The sequence below is a fragment of the Salminus brasiliensis genome, chromosome 2, assembly GCF_030463535.1.
Source record: "Salminus brasiliensis chromosome 2, fSalBra1.hap2, whole genome shotgun sequence".
NCBI classification, from domain to species: Eukaryota; Metazoa; Chordata; class Actinopteri; order Characiformes; family Bryconidae; genus Salminus; species Salminus brasiliensis.
This window is the reverse complement of record NC_132879.1, coordinates 42,853,448-42,873,685: the sequence shown is the minus strand read 5'-3', so window position 1 is coordinate 42,873,685 and position 20,238 is coordinate 42,853,448. Positions and strand designations below refer to the sequence as shown.

The window sequence follows — 20,238 nt, the reverse complement described above, 5'->3', positions numbered from 1 at the left end:
TTCCACAATAATGATGAGAAATATTGTCAAATACAATACATTTTGCCCAGCCCTGGTTCAGTGCTGATCCACAATTCCATGCTGTTAGCATGTATAACATGCTGTTATAAAGTGAATTCTATAAAGCTTCTATAATATTTGATGTCTTTACTTGTTGCGACTTACAAGGAATGTTGCTTCCTCAGACCTGTCTTTTGAGTATCATCACGCTTGTGGAGATAAAATTTTATTGGTGGTAGAATCCTCATCTGAGATTTGATCTGCTCTCTGTGCAGCCAGTAAGAAGTCAAAGGGGGACATCCTCCAGCCTTGCGATACAGAGTATCCCAGCTTCGTCTACGAGCCTTCAATCAAGGAGACTAATAGCGTCATCAAGTGTGGAAGGTGTCAAAAGTAAGAAGACAGTATTGTTGATGTGTGTGCTCTGCTATAATCACACTTCTACACCCACAGATCACTGGCCAGTTTTCTTCTCAGACCCTCAGAATTTAGAACTTTTACCAAGAGCATGTTAAACTTCAGCCTGCCTATTTCTAGCCAGCACTTTACAGTTGACTGACACCAAAAGCTGAAGTGCTTTAAAAGGCTTATCGTTGCAATGTTCTAATGCCCTCTAGTGGAATGTCCAGTGGCATGCAAAAGTTTGGGCAACTGTTCAAAATTTCTGTTACAGTAAATAGTAAAGCAGAAGTAAAGCAAAACGATGACCAATAATGTTAATAAAGTTACACATTTCTTTAATATTTTAAGCACAATTTTATTTTTTATTTTACAGTATAAATAATTAAAACAATAAAAAAGGCCCAAAGCAAAGGTTTGCGCACATGCATGATGAGTACTTAGTAACACCCTTGAGTGTAAGAGCCAGCTAGGAGTTCAAATCTTGAAGGCTTCTAGTTCAGTGCGATTCTTGGGTCATCTTAAGCACTGTTCTTATGAGGTCAGCAGTTCACAGAACTGAATCCGAAATGCACCAGGCTTGTTCAGATGCTCCTTTTAAAACTGTTGACACTGAATGTTGTGGTGAGGCCCAGGAAAGGATTTCTTCTGTTGACTTGACTGGTGTTGCTGCACCGTGAGACAGTGTACCGCCACACCAGAGTCTGTTGAAGCTTCATTGATTTGCCTTTCTAGCAACTCTATGAGTAGTTTTCACTGAAAGCGTTCTTGGTCTTCCAGACCTTACCTTGAGCTCCATTGTTCTTTATTACATTATTCCATTACAACTGAGGAAATGGCTACCTACAAAAACGTATAGCCTTAAGCCATTTTATAGCCTTCACCTGCTATTAGGGCATGAATTATCTTAGGTTTCATAGTCGTATTTAGAAAGCTTTAAAATTTGCACCATCTGGTCTTTCGTAATGATGAATGTGAACAAGCCATAGAGTTAATAAACTTTTCCATTATTTCACTGTAAAAAAAACAAAAAAAAAAACATAATGCATTAATCTTGCGTAACATTATTATTGTATCGTTAATATTATTGTTTCATCTATAACCTTATGGCTTCTGCAGATCTGTTAATTTTCTACTCCATTAGTTATACTAGCCAGGGGTGCCCAACAGTTTTCATGCCACTGTAGTAGGCCTTTGAATTTGCAGTGAGGAGAATAGCTGATATTAGAAGCTATCATTCCAAATAAAGTAAATCGATTGTGGTTTAAATACTAATGATGGAATGACCCATCACCCTTGTCCTTGTCTCTCCTCGTTTTTTGCAGGGTGTTTGTGATTCAGCAGATCCCTTCCAGTAACCTGTTGATGATGGTGGTCCAGGCAGACTGTGACTGTTCTCGCCAGTACTCCCCTATTACCATGGAGCCCAGAGAGGTTAAATATATCCTTTACCATAGACGAGTTGACCCTTTGATTAAGCAAAGAAATCCTGGACGTTTTGATAGGTTAACTCAGACATTAGAGAGAATTCGTTTTGCAGTCCTAATCTAAATTTGATAATGCAATTCAATATTTAATTACAATAAATTACAATTATATTATATGTCAATGTAAAGGATATTGTTCTTTCTGCAAAATCAGACTGTACACTTAATAGTGTTTCATTTTTCAAGTCAAATCATAATGAAAATGACCTCTTAACTTACTTATTAGTAGATTAAAGGTTTAAAATTGGCGCTTTCCAAAGAATTTCTCTCCTAGTGTCAATGAGCTATCAGTATTAAAAATAATTACACCAGGCTTTTGTTACCAGCAGTGATATCTACAACTCCTAATTGGTAAGGAATGTGAAATGAGGGCGTGAACTAGTAGTACAATGTAAAAGCAATTTAGCTAATAATTACTGTAATGATATATAATGATATAATATGGTCATAATTTAGAAAGGCAGATGGAACTGGGTTCTGTATTTTTCCTTAATCCCACATCACATAACGCCTCGGTGAAGTGTGATCGGATGAAATCTCAGAAGATTCGCAGGCGACCTGAATCCTGTCACGCATACCACCCTCAGGTAAACACACTCAGGAATATCCACTTGTGCTACTAATGCAGTAACAAAGAAGACAGTCTTGGCATTTCTGCGACATACAGTATCACACTAGTCATTTATTCTGCAACATAAACATGTCATTAGTCATGTAATAAAGTTACAATTCCCTATGAAAAGCATATTTTTACCATATTCAAACATATGAACATTTGATCCTTGCCCTAAAAGCTGGTATAATCTCAATTAGACTGTTTCTATAACCATCTGACATCGATTAAGAGACTTTTGCAGACTTCTTTTCCAATTCCGTTTTTTCTCACATTTTCCTTAAGCATGCTCTGATACAATAAAGAATTCATGTCAGGCTCCGAGTGGCTCAGCAATCTAATGCTAATGCTACCACTATGGCCAGGGGGTTGCAAGTTCAAAGCCCGAGTCATGCTCTCTTGCCATCATCGGCTATGCTCTCTCTGGGTGGATAGATGGCGCGCTCTCCAGCCAGCACAGGCATCTGTTAGCTGGTGCAGTGGACTTTCCTCTGAGTCTGTCAGTTGCCCGCCAAAGCCACATTGGCAGCAGTTCGACAAGAGGCAGTGACTGGCTTTGCATGTATTGTAGGAGATGTGGAGTAGACATGTTAACCTTCCTTGTGTTGGGGGCTATGAATGGGTGGGTTAATTGGCAGTACCAAATTGGGACAAAAAGAAAAATAATTAAACAAATTTACACATTTATTTAAAATATATATATATAATTAACAGTAGATTCATGATAAGAAGCTTGCCAAACCCTTCTACAGAAAAGTAGCTCCATAAACCATGACATTTCCACCATGCTTCACAGTTAATATGGGTTGTCATGATCAAATGCTGGGTTTTGGTTTGCACGTCTTCTGTTATGTGCCCAAATATTGAGGTTATGAAATAACCAAATTTGGAATGGGAACATGTCTAAAGCCCCTTTTCCCTACTCTACCATCCTATAAATGCCATCTCTATTTTTTAAATTTGTCTACAACAAAGTTTTAGCAACCCTCCATCACTCCATATCCCCCCTTTTTAACTCGGTCATCTCTCATTCCTTATCAGAGAGGGAGGACTAGCTTCCTACCACAGGCAGAAGCCGCCTGAACTCCAGCCCAAAGTTCTCAGGGTTCTCTCCCCTCTCTTCAGCCTCTTTTCACAGCAAGGTTTTCTCTAAACTTTCCATGAACATGAAACAGGTTTGAGGTCTGCTCTTGGGCTGAACTTGCTGGGACAGCCTGGCCTGGCCATGTTGGCAGTTGTTTTTAATGTTCTGCACTGCAGAGAGTGGAGCTGTGGAACTGTCCGCTGATTCATCTTTTAAAAATCCCTTTCCAGATTCATCTGCATCTACAACCATTTCATCAGAGAGCTCCTTTAATCTGGCCATGATGATTATCATGACCACTCACTTCAACAATCAACTCAAACCATTAGTTTGGTTTGGTAAGGTTTAAATAAGACGGACTCTTCCAAAATAACCGTCTGCAGATGTTCAGTGTGCTGCACCTGATCACCGTTTTTAAGGCATTTAAGTAGTAACAAATGTGGAGGGGTGTCTTAACCTTTACCTCACAGCATAATTTATATCCATTACATTTTACAGATTTTATTAAGACATTTCTTTGGTTTCATTTATTTTACTCCATCTCTCAATATTATTAAAATGAAGATCAAATGTCCATATTCAAAGATTTTCATGATATCCTACCTTTTTAGTTGTGACCAGTTGTGTGTAACCAATGGAGATGTGTAACCTGCCTTATGATTACTAAGAAATACTGCAGTATGACCTTCAGGTCAGGTGGTTTGATTAGCTCTCTCCCTGCAGTTTGTAGGTTGTATCTTACAAAGGTCAGGGCAGTCGAAAATAAGCACAGGTCAGCATTTCAACTTTGTATTGTCCTGTGCAGCAAGACAAGCCCTGATCGAGTGGGTGTTTTTTAAGACAGTAAAGGCTTTATTAAGTTATGTAATCTGTGTGTGTCTGTTCTTTCTGATTTCAGGAAAATGCCAAAGATTGTGGAGGAGCAGCAGACATTCGCCTATCGATCGCACTCTTCCTCACCTCACTGTTTATCTCCACAATCATATCCCATTGACATGATCACCTGGATCTTCCAAAACACGACCTACCAGCACACAGGGCACATGGTGGAAGACCTGCTCATAGGCATGATTCGTATTTACTGCAATGTCACCTGATGATATTTTTTTATGATGAACCCATACTCAGTGGCACTGGACTGAACCTGTATGCGGTATGGACTTCATTTGCGTGTTTTTTTTTTATATTTCTATGTAAAAAACCTACATTGGGAAGGCATGAGAAAACTGTGAGACTGTGTTTCAGCACATTCAGAACGTTTATGCACTCCTTGGAATGACGGAATTCCTGTATTCAGGCTGCAGGCATGAAGTAAGAAGTCCCCTGGACCACTTTCTCTTGTTGAGGAAACCTGGATTAGACTGTTTTGCCGCTGGACTTGAAGATCAAAATAGGAAACCATCACAGCATAACAGAAATGTTAAAGCATTGAATTAAAAAAAAAAAAAAAAAATATATATATATATATATATATATATATATATATATATATATATATATATATATATATATACATATATATATATATATATATACATAGACATTTAAGCCTCGCCTTGAACTGAAAACTGTCAGTGGTGGTTGTCTATTTTTTTTTTTTTTTAATTGGTCAGTTTTTGTAGATCTAATATTTTGGATTACTGGTCAAAGGTTGAGTATGCCAGCTGGACACTAGCTTCAGTAATTTAAACTGCAGCAACTTGACTGTATTCATGTAATTATTTCATCATATGTGTGTGGAAGTGGGTTTACACTAAAATAAATACAAAGTTAAATGATGAAAGAATGACATGGTATAAAAGACAGTTAAATGCCTTCAGATGATGGGTTGATTTCATGGGTTCTTCGATAATGTAAAAAAGTACTGACCATTCGTACTAATAAAATTGACTGTTGGGTGTGAGCTGGTCAGTGAGAGGTAGGCTCCAGTCTAGGCTTAATACATTGTCAGAAACTAAAAATCTATAGTTACAAACATGAATTGTACAAGAATGTGTGTTAATTGATGGTGTCTACAGAAAATGAAATGAACATACAGTGGGATGAAAACGTTTTGGCCTGAAATCTAGGAACCCTGCATGGTCAGAACTTAAGTAACACTCTCTTTGGCAAGTATCAGAGCTTTTTAGTGCTTTTTAAGTCTTTAAATTCTTTTGGAGGGATTTCACCTTTTATTCTTTCCAAACAGCTTCTAGTTCTGTGAGAACATTTTGGCCTGTTGTGCATGCACTGCTGTTTCTGAAGTCCATTGTCTGTTTTGGGGTGTGTTTACGATCATTATCACTATGCTGTAGAAGCCATCCCCCTTTTCATCCTCAGCTTTTGTTACGGACAGTGTGATGTTAGTTTCCAGAATTTTCTGGTGTTTAGTTGAATCCATTCTTCCCTCTAACAGTAAAATGTCCCTTGTGCCACTGGCTGCAAGACAAGCGCAAAGCATTATTGATCCTCCTCCATGCTTAACAGTTGGAAAGATGTTCTTTTATGAACACTTTACTCAGCATGGCCAAAATGTTCTGTTTTAACATCATCAGTCCACCTTACTTATTTGTTTAGATGCTCCTTTAAAGACTGACACCAAATAAAGGTTTTCTTCTGATGAGTCCATGAAGGTCATATTTCAACACTGCAATATTCAAGAGTCTGCTAAATCTTACAGAAGCTCTTTTCCAGCCAAATAGGGGTTTAGATTTGCCTTTCTAACAATCCTACAAGCAGTTCGTTCTGGAAGTTTTCTTGGTCTTCAGAACCTCAGCTTGATCTCCACCATTCCTCTGAACTGACATTTCTTAATTACGTTACAAACAAAGGAAACAACTACATGAAAACACTTTCTATAGCCTTCTTCTGCTGTGTGGGCATCAGTAATTTTAAATTCCACAGTCCTAGTCAGCTGCGTAAATGAGGTGGATGAGGTTTGAGGAGTAAAATTTAAAAAATTGATTATTTTGATCACTTAAAAGCTAATTAAAGTCTAAAACCTTGTTAAAAATGTTTACACAAATAATTGAATGGTACTCCTGATTTTTTCCTTCACTGTAAAAGTGAACAAAAAAGCTAATGTATTAATCTAGTTGAGTAGTAGTCTAGTTGTTTTTTTGTCTTTTGGAGATCAGTTCATCAGTTCTTCTTAACTATTCATGCCTATGCATGCCACTGTAGAAGGAATAACAGTGTCACCTATTACAGTTTTAAGTGCTATACTGTATATCGCTGCTGGCCAATGAAAAACATGTATCTCCATTTTTAGTTTTCTCCACCAATTGAACCCTGCAGCTGCTCTGTGCACTAATTCTGGATGAACGGACCAATAGAAATGCTCTAAATCTGGAGATACATGTTTCATTGAACAGTGCCAATTTTTGGGGCTTCATTGTTTGTTATAAGGGTGATCAAAGCTAACCTTAGTGGCACTGACTGCTAGTTTTATTCTAGATTATTCACAGTGGTTTGACATGATGGTTGTGTTTGATATTAGTTTTCAACCAACCAACAAAAATGTGCTAAAAACCTGCAGTTCCCTCATCTTAAATTAGAGATAAGATGAAGATGATAGAAATTTGCTTCTTTAAATGTTCACAATAAGGTAATTGCATAGGCCAAAGAAATAATGCAAATTTTGTGCAGCATTTATGTTTTATAATATTAATTAGAAATATTAATATAAATTATTAATTTGTGTTATAATATGTGTTGCTAATACATATGGTAATTGATGATGGTTAAAAACTGACAATATTAATAGTTTTTAATAGTCTTTTCTATCCTGTATCTATCCTGTCTATCTGTCCACAACAACATGGGATTTAGTTTGCATCTGAAGTACATGGACATAACACAAATTACACCAATAAGCCAAAATATTAAGACCACTCATAAATTAAGTGAATAGCTCTGATTATCCAGTAACAATTCTGCATGATAAAGTCTGAGATGTACTGAATGCAGAACAGTCAAAAACCTCAGCGACTCTGATAACTGCCAAATAGTTATGGCCAGACGAGTGGGGCAGAGCATCACCAAAACAGCAAAGCTTGTTGGGGGCTCCTCGTCAGCTGTGGTGGGTAACTAACGTCAGTCTATGAAGGGATAAATCTAAAATCTAAAAACTGCCAACAGGGTGTTTGGCACCCAAGGCTGATTGATGTGGAAGGGGAGCAAATGTGATTTCATATGGGTGGAAATGTGTGGTAATGCAAACAACAGTTGTGTGCACTATGTATCACTATGTGTATATATATATATATATATATATATATATATATATATATATATATATATATATATCAAATATGGGAACATTAAAATGTGAAGAAATGTGTAATAACCAGCTGGAGAAAACAGGAGTAGGAGTAGCTTCTACTGATGATCTTACCGGTTACCTATTTATGAGGTTGATGGCATAGGGCAAGAAACTGTTCCTGTGTCTTGCAGTCTTAGCATACTGGGTTTTGTAGCACCTTGCAATGGCAGATCCACATTGCTTGCAACTGACAGTCTGCTAGATCTGCTAGAACATCTTAGTTCCAGATACCAGGCAGCTTCATAGGTCTTATGGTGTGAACTGTTTTGGGAGGCCAAAGCGTGTACATACACCACTTACTGTCAGCTCAAACCAGTCTGATTATTCTCTGATCACCTTTCTCATCAACAAGGCATTTCAGTCTGCAGAACTTCCGCTCCCCCAAAAAACCTTTTAATATTCCACCCTGAGTAAACTATAGAGACTGCTGTGCTGAAAACGTACCAAAGCACCAAGCGCCAGCGGTCTCATTTTAACATTGGTAACATAAACCCATAGTACAAGAGAAGCTGCACCTCAGAATCCATTGCACACCGTTTTCACAGAACATGTCCTTGCACCCAGACACCGTAGCAAAACAACATGTATAACATTTTGAGATTGAACGTGGCCCACATTTTCCATCATTCTGATGCTGTCATGTGATTGGTTGATTAAATAAGTCCTTAGTCCAGTAAGGACTCCCAAAGAGCAATTTGAGATTTAGCCTGAAACTAAGTTTAAATTTTAAACTACTATATACTGTGTTTTGAATGTAGCTGAGGTAGAGGTGGGCAATATGACAACATGTAGTGCTGTAGGTTTTTAATAAAAATCAGTGTACTAAATATGGGAAAGTTAAAAGTCTGTCATTAATGATGCGATCATATCTAACGTGATGAAAATCACGTATTGTGAAAATATCTTTAAATATGGGATACAATATATATATATATATATATATATATATATATATATATATATATATTTTTTTTTTTTTTTTTTTTTTTTTTTTTTTTTTTTTGGTTAATGGCCTGCAGCGCTGTGGGGGGTCAGTTCCACTTGCACTTTTATTTTGGAAACAGCGCGGGCAGCGTCGACGGCTTTCACTGGCGGCCATCTTGGTAAGGCTCCTGCCCTTGCCTCTGTCATCACAGACTGCAAATAAGGCAGGTCGGGGGCTGGCCGTTATTTTGAGCGAGCTCTTTCACACCGGTGTGGACCACGTCCACCGCGTTGTTTAGCTTTCTGAGTTGTGAGGACTAATAGTAGTGTCATGCTGTTAATGGCAGTAAACTAGCGTTAACTGCGTGGTCTTGTTTTGTTTGTTTGTTTAAGCCAGGCGTGCGAGGAAGCAAATTCGCAGCCATTGAATTGGCTGCGTTTTATTTTCTCGTCTGTGAAGTGTCTGCTGCTCGCCAGCAAACTGTCTACTCTGGAGGAGGACGGCGAGGTAAGCTGTTCAAAAAATTAATTAATAAATAAATAAATATCACATTCGCTCTGTAGCTATCTATCTATCTATCTAGCTATGTTTGTGGTGTTCGCTATAGCGAATAGAGGGCGAAATATGTCTTTTTCTGCGTCTGTCTCACATGGCGTGAGGGACGGGGCTTATCTGTCGCACAAAATGTCCCTTTTCTCGCTGCTAATCCGCTCGTATTATCGTGAAGGCATCTCTCTGTGTTTGAGGCTCGCAAAGCTGCGTTCCTCTGAACCTGTCAGACTGAACTGAACGCGGCAGCGCTGGCAGGCAAGGTCGCACGCTGGGCTTTTCCTGTGGCTCCCCGCCTAGGCCAGACGAGGAATCGCAGCTCGCCCAGCTGGAGGTTTCTAGCTAGCCACCATTAGCCAGATGCTGAATCTGCGTGTCGTGCATCAGCTGGAAACACTGGGAAAGGTGCCGTTAGTCCCGGCGTTGTCAACACGGTGTAGACGTCGCTTAGCACCTCTGCTTTTACCAGCATGAGCGCCGACTGTCCGTCCGACTGGAGAGGCGTCTGCGGCAGAGACCATATCAACATGGGGTTGATTTAGGACATAGCTACAATTCGTCTAAAATAAGTTGGAGTTATATATATATATATAATATCATACACTGCTGAAACTGTGAGAATTATTAAAGAAAATACAATATTCTGAGGGATCTGAGTACACTGGAGAATATGAATAGTACAGTAGTGGAACCAGCATATTTACCTAACACACACACATGGGCTGTGTTTAAAGGAGCACACAATACAGGTCAGAAGAGCAGACTACAGGAGCAGACTGTTGATACTACTACAGTGCAGACAGCATAACAGCATATGACATTAATTAATGATCCCATTTTATTAAAGACAGCCTATAGCAATAGTTAGGCTCAACCTATGACCTGTGTGTGTGTGGAAACTAGAGGGTTTTTGCTCCTCACAAACAGTCAGGCAGTTTATTTACGTTGGTCGATCTGTGTAACAGCTTTTAATGTAGCTCTTTGATTTAATTTGATATTTAAAAGCCAATTAACTTCTCATTTAAATTGTCAGTTTGGCCCATTAAAGAGTACATAATGGTATGTATATCCTGTACTGGTGATGTGCAAATATGTTTATTTAGCCTAAACTGTGTGATTTATTATTTGGTTACTAAATTTAGTGGTAAAAAAAAGAAGTGTACATTATATGTTATATAATATTTTTTATATAATATTTTCTTAATGATTACTACTACTACTATTATTATTATTATTATTATAAAAGCAGAGGGAATGCTGGGTCAGACCGAACCTAGACAGGTGTTTCCTATCCTCACTCCTGCAGGCCTTTCTGCAGTTTTGTCTACCCTGGAGTCCTTGATCATATAAGCTATTATATTAGTTATCAAATAGTCTACAGGTTATTTTGATCATTTGTAGAGTAATTAGAAGCCAAGCAATAAGGTGTACTTTGACACACGATGCATAGCCTTTCAACGCTTTTGAGGAAAAAGCAGTAGCTTTATCATCATGCAAACTGACAGCTAGTCACTTTGCGAGTAATCAACGACTTTTAACAAATTCAAATTAGTTATTTAAAATCACATTTGCTCAAATTATTGCTCTAATTGGCTAAGGATTAACTCCTGAAACAATAGTGCTGGAGCAGGAAAAACACCCAAGTGCCTCCTGGACTGGAGTTGTAAAACAGTGATGTTGTTCTTCCAGTACTAAGACAGTTTCCCTGGTGCCCAACCTGGGATCCAACCAGCAGCCCCGCAGCTTTCCAGTTCCAAATCCATTAATCCACAGCTGCCCCAGTGTAGAGGATTGAAATGTGCTAAATGCTGTCTCTTGCCTCTGTAGAATAGTATGGCCATGACGGGTGGCATGGCAGCCCCGCTCCCGATGAGTAACCACACCAGAGAGAGAGTGACTGTGGCCAAACTGACCTTGGAGAACTTCTACAGCACCCTTCTCACGCAGCACGAGGAGCGGGAGATGAGGTTACTGTTACACCACTTCATACTCCTGTGCAATTACATACAATGTAAACTGACCTCCACCACATATTTAAAACAGCTATTAAAATCAACACTTCTGATTGAGACTTAAAGGTTAATTTGCAGTCAAGCAGGCCGACTTACCAGTGTGTTACTGTTTACACTAGTAAGTTAAGGTAAACTAATACAGTTTGCATTCCAGGCAAAAGAAACTGGAGAAGGTGATGGACGAGGAAGGTTTACCTGATGAAGAGGTGAGCTGCAAGTTTGTTTTCTTGTAAGAAAGGCCAGTTCTGGGTTTTTTCGAGTTTAGTCCATTAGTTTAAGTGTGTGGAGTGTTGTTCAAATTCTCAGCAGTATTTCTTTCATTGATTCCATAGTTGCTCCCAGGTCAATTCACTGTATAGCAAACAGTATATAGTGAAGAGTGAGCCGTCAACCATTCCAAGCACAGCTATTACAGTCATAAGAAACAGGCAGAGGTGTAAACTCTCAAATTTAAGACCAACCTTTCATTGGCAAGAGTTTGTACTGTAGGATCATAAATATGATATTCTATAAAAATGGTTTAAAGGTGCTAGAAGCTGTGATACAAAAGGTGCAAAAGGTGCTAAAAGATACAAAAGGTGCTAGAAGCTGTGATACAAACATTTAATTAGGGTTGACATACACAGTGTACTGTATGTACAGTGTTATTTAATGGTGCAATGTTACTTTAAATTCATTAAATTTGTGCTTTTTGTTTGTGTGTTAGAAAATCATGAGGCGCTCCCAGCACGCACGCAAGGAGACAGAGTTCCTGAGACTGAAACGAACCCGACTGGGGCTTGATGACTTTGAATCACTCAAAGTCATTGGAAGGGGTGCCTTTGGAGAGGTTTGTGTTTTGGTTTGTTGGTGTTTTTTAGCCAAAAGAAACAAGTAAACACATTCTCCCCTATAAATAAGACCTTGTTCATATTTACCTCATGTTATACATTTGTTTTACCTTTTAATTATACCTGCTTTAGCAAACACAATAGCTATTTAATAAAATAAAAAGTTGAATATCAATATTCATAGTGGGGACTGTCATGTGGTAATCATTTAAACAGGATTGTCTTTTCTTGCTTGATTTTCCTGCTTTCCTGCTTGTCATCAGGTGCGTCTGGTGCAGAAAAAGGACACCGGTCATATCTATGCCATGAAGATACTGAGGAAAGCAGACATGCTAGAGAAGGAGCAGGTAGGCAGTTTTCCTTCGCCTGCTTTACAAAAGCCTATTACAAGACAGCACATAGTTAGAACATGCCTTTTAATACACCCTAAACACCCCTGTGTAGGTGGCACATATCAGGGCTGAAAGGGACATTCTTGTGGAGGCAGATGGAGCATGGGTGGTGAAAATGTTCTACAGTTTCCAGGACAAAAGAAACCTTTATCTGATTATGGAGTTTCTGCCTGGAGGTGAGTGCAAGAGAAGACTATAGATAACTGCATACACCTCCCTATGGCAAGTACCTGCTCAGCCCCTGTGTCTTTCATGTGTCTCTCCTCCTGTAGAAGGTCACTTACTGGTGTGTGTTGTCTCTGTTTGATCAGGAGACATGATGACTCTGCTCATGAAGAAGGATACTCTCTCAGAAGAGGCCACTCAGTTTTATATAGCAGAGACAGTGCTGGCTATTGACTCTATTCACCAGCTGGGATTTATACACCGAGACATCAAACCCGACAACCTGCTGCTCGACTCACGGGTGCGTACATAAGTAAAAGAATAAATGCCAATGTTTATTTTATTTGTATATTTCCGACTATGTATACATACAGGGCCATTCAAAAGTTTGGACGCACCTGGTTAGATGTGAGCAGACTGTCAAAAAAGCATTTCACTGCAAGTTATACTGTGTATGACTATGTATGTGACAAATAAAATTTGATTTGATTTGATTTGAAATGTGTGCTGATCATTATCTTAAAAACATTTGATCTAAATGCTAGTTTTCAAGAAAGAGGACACTAGGGACACATGGGTATCCACCGATGTTGCAGCTGGGGGGTTGGAGTGGGGGTTCAAGTAGGGCTATGTTGCAGCCACAGTATGTTAATGTATATTAATACATACACATTCTCTCATCCCAGGTGTATGCAAACTTTTGACTGGTACTGTGTGCTAAAACCAGCCCCTGGTGAATGCACAATTAACGCAAGTGATTTTTCTTGATGGATGCATTTAAGTATAGACACCATCTAGGTATAACTTCCACAAATTTTGGGGGGTAATTCATAATAAAAAGGAAATGATTCAATTCATGATTACAATTAATGTCAGTGTGTATTTTGGGTAAAAAAAAAACTTTTGTCCACCACTACAAGTTATCTGCAACAAATTCAAGTACACAATCTCTTGTGCCATCTTCTTTACTGTAAATCATCACTGACTTGTGTTGTGCATTCTAGGGCCATGTCAAGCTGTCTGACTTTGGCCTATGCACAGGCTTAAAGAAGGCCCATCGCACTGAATTTTACAGAAACCTTACACATAACCCCCCAAGTGACTTCTGTAAGTATTACCTTTCCTCCTAAAATTTAAAATACCATAAAATAAAACATAGATGTGTGTATTAAATCTGAAATGGCCATTTTTTTGCTTATATGTAGCATTTATCAACAAGAAACAAGTGACCTTTTTGTCTGTTTCTTATTCAGCCTTTCAGAATATGAACTCAAAAAGGAAAGCCGAAACATGGAAAAAGAACAGACGACAGCTGGTAATTATATATAGAAGACTTGATTCTGGGGAAGTAAATGATCTTAAACATGGCTGTAAAAGAGTAGTTGCCACTTATTTAATCTGAATCCAATCTCTGTGCAAACAGGCATATTCCACTGTTGGCACACCAGACTACATTGCCCCTGAGGTCTTCATGCAGACAGGATACAATAAGTTGTGTGACTGGTGGTCCTTGGGTGTCATCATGTATGAAATGCTAATAGGTATTAACATACAATACACATTTTAATGCAACAAGCATCATGTATTAATGCTAGGAAATTTGTGTGTGTGTGTGTGTGTGTGTGTGTGTGTGTGTGTGTGTGTGTGTGTGTGTGTGTATATATATACAAAGCAATGCAGTTGGCCTTTCTGTCACAAAGTCTGTATGTGGCTCTTTTCATAAGCCAAATTTCTTTTGGCTGCTATAAGGTAGCATGCTCTTTCTCCCTGTATGTACAGTTGTACACAGAGGCTAAGATTAACCTTCATTACTCAGCAGTTTAGGTCTGAATTGGGCATCAAATTAAGCTCTGACTATAATGGAAAAATAAAGTTTGTAAATGGATGTTTGATTATTTGTGAGACTGTAGTTAATGGAGTTAAACAACAGAATCTGCGAGAATCCCAGAACTCTTTCAGTGGAATTCAGGTGAAAGTCAAGTTTCTGTGTTTTCAGTCTGGCTGTAGTGCCTTGGTAAAATGTGCCCTTTCACCACATTCACTTGGAGTTAAAAGAGGTTTTGTTCTGTCTTCCTGTCCCAGGCTACCCACCCTTCTGTTCCGAGACGCCGCAGGAAACGTACAGGAAAGTCATGAACTGGCGAGAAACTCTGATCTTCCCCCCTGAGGTCCCCATCTCTGAGAAAGCTAAAGACCTGATTCTCAGGTTAGACACATCCTGGTCCTCACTTCTAAACAGCTTGGATGCATTTTTGGATACTGGCGTTAAGTGTTGAGTTTAGGTGCACGTTACTGAAGTTCAGATTTGGATTGAGAGAAAGCGTGGGGGTTTAAGTGATTAAGATAAACAAGCACAACATTAACTGATGTAAATAAAAAGGTTAGGATGCAAAAAAAGATAATGTACAATACGATCACACAACATTATGTGATTTCTAATGATTGACTTCAGAAAATAAAATAAATTGAGTGGTTGAATGCATATCTGTGACCAGTCTGTTAGATTTGTTAGCCAGTTAGCAAACAAGCTAAGGAACTTGAATTAAGTTAATGGCCGTTGGTCTAGATCACACTACTAATATATTTTTGACAAAGGAGAAATTCACTAGTGGTGCCAATGTTTAAAACTGCCATTAAATCAGCCTTATGCTAGAATTGGTATTTTTTGCTCCTGGTCTCCCTCTACAGGTGAAGAGTGTAATTCACTTCAGAGCAATCATGCTTTAATAAAAAAGCAACATAATGCTGCTTTAAAAAGCTACTACACTGATTTCCACCCCACATTTCTATGTAGTTTAACAGAAGTGCTATTGTACTGAAATGTGCAGTTTGGCTGACAATATCTAAAACATATTCTTGATTACTATAACACAATATGAATTTCACAATAAAGATGCCCACCTCAACAACATAGCATATTTAGCATAAGGAACTTATTCAAAACCATTAGAAAACCAGCTTGAGAGTGTATTAGACTGAATAAGTGATGGGGCTAGTGTTTCTGTTTAACAAAACACTATTCATTTATGTGTGTTATTTATTATTTCGTGAAATTTTTAAATGTGGAGATTAAGTACAAAGATGTAGGAGTATGTATCCAAAGGTGGTGTTAGGGTGTGTACTACCAACTCTGATCTTTATACGTGTAGACATAAATGTTTGTGGAGATTCAGCTACTTTTAAGTTTCTCACTGTGTGTGTGTGTGTGTGTGTGTGTGTGTGTGTGTGTGTGTGTGTGTGTGTGTGTGTGTGTGTGTGCGTGTGTGTGTGTGTGTGTTTCAGATATTGCACAGACGCAGAAAACAGGATCGGGGCAGTGAGTGTAGAGGAGATAAAGAGTCACCCTTTCTTTGAGTCAGTTGACTGGGAGCACATAAGGTATGTGCACTCACGCAGCAAGAGTCACACACACACATTCTCCTCGTGCCTCAATCTCAACTCAACCTTAAATGTCCTGTAAGATTACTTTTCTGTCTGCTAGAGTAACATTTGGAAAGTACTGCAGTTATTAATATTTCCATTGTAAATAAACATGCACCAAAGTAATGTACTGTCATGTAATACAATTAGGACACCCCATGAAAACCTTTTTTTTTTTTTTAAACAAATATATGAATATTTAAAACCACTCGCTTCAGTCTGAACTTGTTTTTGCATTTTTCTTATATGATAGGACCCAAGATTATCTATTTATTGCTTTCCCTTATATTTCTTAGAAACAAACAATCAAACAGCGCTTTCTGAAGTCATGGCATTTCACCATGCAGGAACGCCTGCAAACAAGGAGCCATTCTCGTAGGAGAAGGGTTTTAGGGTTTTAACCAATTGCGCAACCCTGCATGGGGCTCCACGAGTGGATATCTTCCACAGCTGTAGTGGACCGCACCAGAGTCAGTTTGAAGCAAACCCCAAACCACACACGATTAGAATCGTAATAGAAGTAATAGATTGTAAAGTTCTAACTTTTATCCCACAACTTTGATTATTTTTTTTTATTATTATTTTAAAAAGCAGTTTCTTCAGTTTTGTTTAATTACCTCTGTCTATTACCTCCGTCTCTCAGTACTGTTAAAATGAACATCAAATGTCCTGTGTTTGAATATGTTAAACAGGACAAAGTTTTCAAGGGGATTTCTAACTTTTTCACATGGCTTTATTAATTCCATGCACAGTTATAATCAGACATACAGTTATCAAGCAAACAAATGGCAGGTTTTCATTTAAGCACACAGCTGTTTATCTTAGGACTGGACATCTAACTGTAACGTTCTGTATCTCCACACAGAGAACGACCTGCTGCGATCTCCATCGAAATTAAAAGTATTGATGACACCTCCAATTTTGATGATTTCCCAGAGTCTGACATTTTACAGCCAGGTGAGCACTGACTCTAATCACTAATCACGTTTACATCACTAATCCTTTTCAGTATTTAATTTGATCTTCTCCTATCTGGGGTGGTATTATCTTGTCCATATTTGATTAAGCCCAGCTCACACTCCAACATGACGAGGCAATAAAGTTTTCAGTCCTTTTCATTAGTATTCCAGTTATGGATGACACTAGAGATTACCTCACAGCTTTTAGTAAATTAAACATCAGTGCATACAGCAATACAAGAGCGATTTGTGCCTTCTATTATATCCAAATATTTATAAGGGCTGTTGCCTGGCTGTCCCACAACTGTAAGCCTCCCTCCCTGTTGTCGTCCAGTTTGTGGATTCTGTCAGATTCTGTGTGTTTGCTGTTCACACTGCCATGCAGATGACACATCTGTGTCTCCATATGACAAAAAAGATGAATGAATGAATTTGCTTGGCTGAGGAATCAAACCCCGGTCTGCCACTGAGGGGGCAATGTTGTTACCCACTACACTACAAAATGCCAATTCCAATTGTGAATGGAGTAGTTATGATACTATGACTTATTAAGTGTTTGTTTTATTCTCATTTATTGTGAGAGGTGTGCTAGAGGCTTTATCATAGCTAGTCCAGAGTCCCTTAATACTCCTTAATACGATCCTCTTCATCAGAAACGACAAAGCTAAACAGTTGACCCTGACCTAACTGCCTTTTAGAACATTTCAGAACACATCTTTTTTCTCACCTCATTCTGTCTTGTGAAAAGGGAATAAGGCGAGAAGAGTTTTAATATGTGCTTATTTTAAAATGTAAGATTTAAACAATAAACTGATATTTATATAATCTGCTGATTGTTGTTCCAGTGACTAACGTAACAGAACCAGACTTCAAGTCTAAGGACTGGGTTTTTCTCAACTACACCTACAAGCGCTTTGAAGGACTGACCCAGCGTGGAACCATCCCTACCTACACGAAGGCAGGCAAAGCCTAAGGCAGACGGATGGCCTGTGGGCCTGGATGGAAAGGGACGTGAGCAAGGTGTGAGCGCTTGCCTCAGATACGCTCTCTCTGTTGCCATAAGGTGCCAATGCCTTGACTTCAGAGTCTTATGCACTGCAACTTGGGGCAGCAAAGCTTATTTTGCACCTGAGGAGCCCGGACAGGTACGCCTGTCTTTATCCTTAGTAAAAAAGAAATACAAGTGAAACAAACAAACAATATAGCTACCCCTGGCTTAGCTCAGGTAAGAGGAGGCTTGTGTGTGACACCCTCTTTCGTTGTCCAAACACTGTACTGTAGACTCAAGAAGTTATGACTGAATAAACAGGGTCATAAACCCCAAAGCGGGACTCGCTTAAGTTCTTACCTCACCTCAGCCTTATGTGCACATCATACAAATTTAGTTCTTTTTGCCACGAGCAGCACGAGACAAGACTTTACAAACGTGCGGCGAAATAATGTGACTTCTGGTGGACGTGATTGATCATTGGTTCACCCCCAAGAAAAACACTGGACCCATATATAACATAAACTGCACTGAAATTTAATTGAGGGTATTTTTTGCAGAGCCATAAATAATACCTGTAAAATGTAGCATAAGCAAGTACTATAGTAAAGCAACATCTAAGCAACTCATAAAGAGATAGGCTCATCCTATTTATTGTACTGGAAGTCAACACCACTACAGCGCTTTTCTTAAATATCTTTTAACAAACGCCAAATTCGCCAGTGTCTGTTTTGCATTGTCAGTACTGACACACTCGCAGATTTGCATGCACATCCTTTGCTTTTAGTAAATGCTCTGTGGATTATTCAGTCATAAACAGTCATTCAGTCTTTAATTATTTTTGTGTCCTAAAAAAATTGGGAGCATACTGATGTGTTTTTTATATTTAAAAAATATATATTACATATATGGTTTTTGTTTGTCTTGTACCTTCATACATGATGTGCATTATTTAATTTTTTTCTCCTATTAGGACTGATGTTATTGTATTCATGACGTTCTAAAATGGTTGAGGTTTTTGTCGTTGAAATGTTCTGCCACATGTTCCAGCCTCTGCTCTGCTCCTGTATATTTGTAAAAATGACGTACTTAGTGACCGCATATGTTGTTGTGCAACACTACTACTCACTGGCCCAAAACATGTACTATAAAAGGGACAAACAGCTAAATACAGCAGCAAATATTGGAACTAAGTTGTCTCTAATGTGGTTGTTCATTGGAGTTGGGTTCATCATTGTCCCCATCACTGTAGAACTTGGTTAACTACTGATGAAAGTCAGAAAAGAAAGAGTCTTTGTAACTTCCAAACCTTATTTTCTTTTAGTTAATCTAGTGTTAGGTAGGGTTCACTGTTCTTCATTCAGAAAGCCAGAAGACCCTGTTCTGTGTACAGGGCAAACTTTAAGGCACCCCTGGTTAAAATACAAAATATGGATTATAATCATGAAAAAAACACACTGTAAAAAGAGCTCTGCTCCAAAGGCTTTGTTTTCTGTCGTTTTTGTATATGTGTATGTGCACAGATGAGAACTCTGGGTAACCGAGTGCCGGGAAAAATACATCAGTTGCGTCCTTGAAATCGCTTCAAACGTAGACTGCATTGCTTGGCTGTATATGAAGGGTCCTTCACTTTGGAACGGCCTTCTGTGATGCAGCAGGCTAGAAATGCAGCTTACCTCCCCTGCCACCTAGGCCTTAAAACGCAGTTACAGTATAACTGCTCACAGCCTGATGTCGGCTCAAAGTCTGTGTCTGACATTATTGGCACAATGTCTAGGTTCATGTTTATTTACTCCAGTGAGTCCTATTCTGGTGGCAAGCTTAGTGTAGTATTTTTTGTTTTGTTTTGTACAGTTTTGAAGTGGTCCTTGACTATGACTTGTTTACAGTGACTATTAGGAAAGGTCAAGTGATTCAGATTTCAAAGTTTTACAAAGTCCTGCTGCATCGCCATCAGCAGTCGGAGCCTGAGAGAGCACAATTAGCCATTCTCTCTCCCTTCGTCACTCCCACTGTGATGCTGGTCGGCACATGCGTCTGTTGGCTGATGCATCATAGCTGGGGATCCAACGCTTTATTCAGAGCGCAGTAGCTGCCTTGACAGCAGTTATA

At 38.8% G+C, this 20,238-nt stretch overlaps 2 protein-coding genes across 5 annotated transcripts in view; both read left to right on the top strand.

Moving 5' to 3' along the window:
• Positions 1–5,036, top strand: part of cacna2d4a (calcium channel, voltage-dependent, alpha 2/delta subunit 4a) — a 118,993-nt gene extending 113,957 nt beyond the window's left edge. For all 4 annotated transcript variants that reach the window (XM_072672842.1, XM_072672841.1, XM_072672840.1 and 1 more), the window contains 4 exons: positions 276–393; positions 1,725–1,845; positions 2,396–2,473; positions 4,482–5,036. In XM_072672842.1, the coding sequence (XP_072528943.1) occupies positions 276–393; positions 1,725–1,845; positions 2,396–2,473; positions 4,482–4,577 (413 nt within the window). In that variant the 3' untranslated portion in view covers positions 4,578–5,036. The remainder of the gene's footprint in view (positions 1–275; positions 394–1,724; positions 1,846–2,395; positions 2,474–4,481) is intronic.
• Positions 5,037–9,015: 3,979 nt separating this feature from the next.
• stk38l (serine/threonine kinase 38 like) lies at positions 9,016–19,607 on the top strand. The gene is made up of 14 exons (XM_072672839.1): positions 9,016–9,318; positions 11,188–11,327; positions 11,527–11,578; positions 12,079–12,201; positions 12,466–12,549; positions 12,647–12,770; positions 12,906–13,060; positions 13,764–13,866; positions 14,013–14,074; positions 14,183–14,300; positions 14,842–14,965; positions 16,042–16,137; positions 17,045–17,136; positions 17,984–19,607. Exons 2-14 carry the CDS (start codon positions 11,194–11,196, stop codon positions 18,109–18,111), a joined length of 1,395 nt encoding a protein of 464 aa, XP_072528940.1. The 5' UTR covers positions 9,016–9,318; positions 11,188–11,193; the 3' UTR covers positions 18,112–19,607.
• Positions 19,608–20,238: the final 631 nt, after the last annotated feature.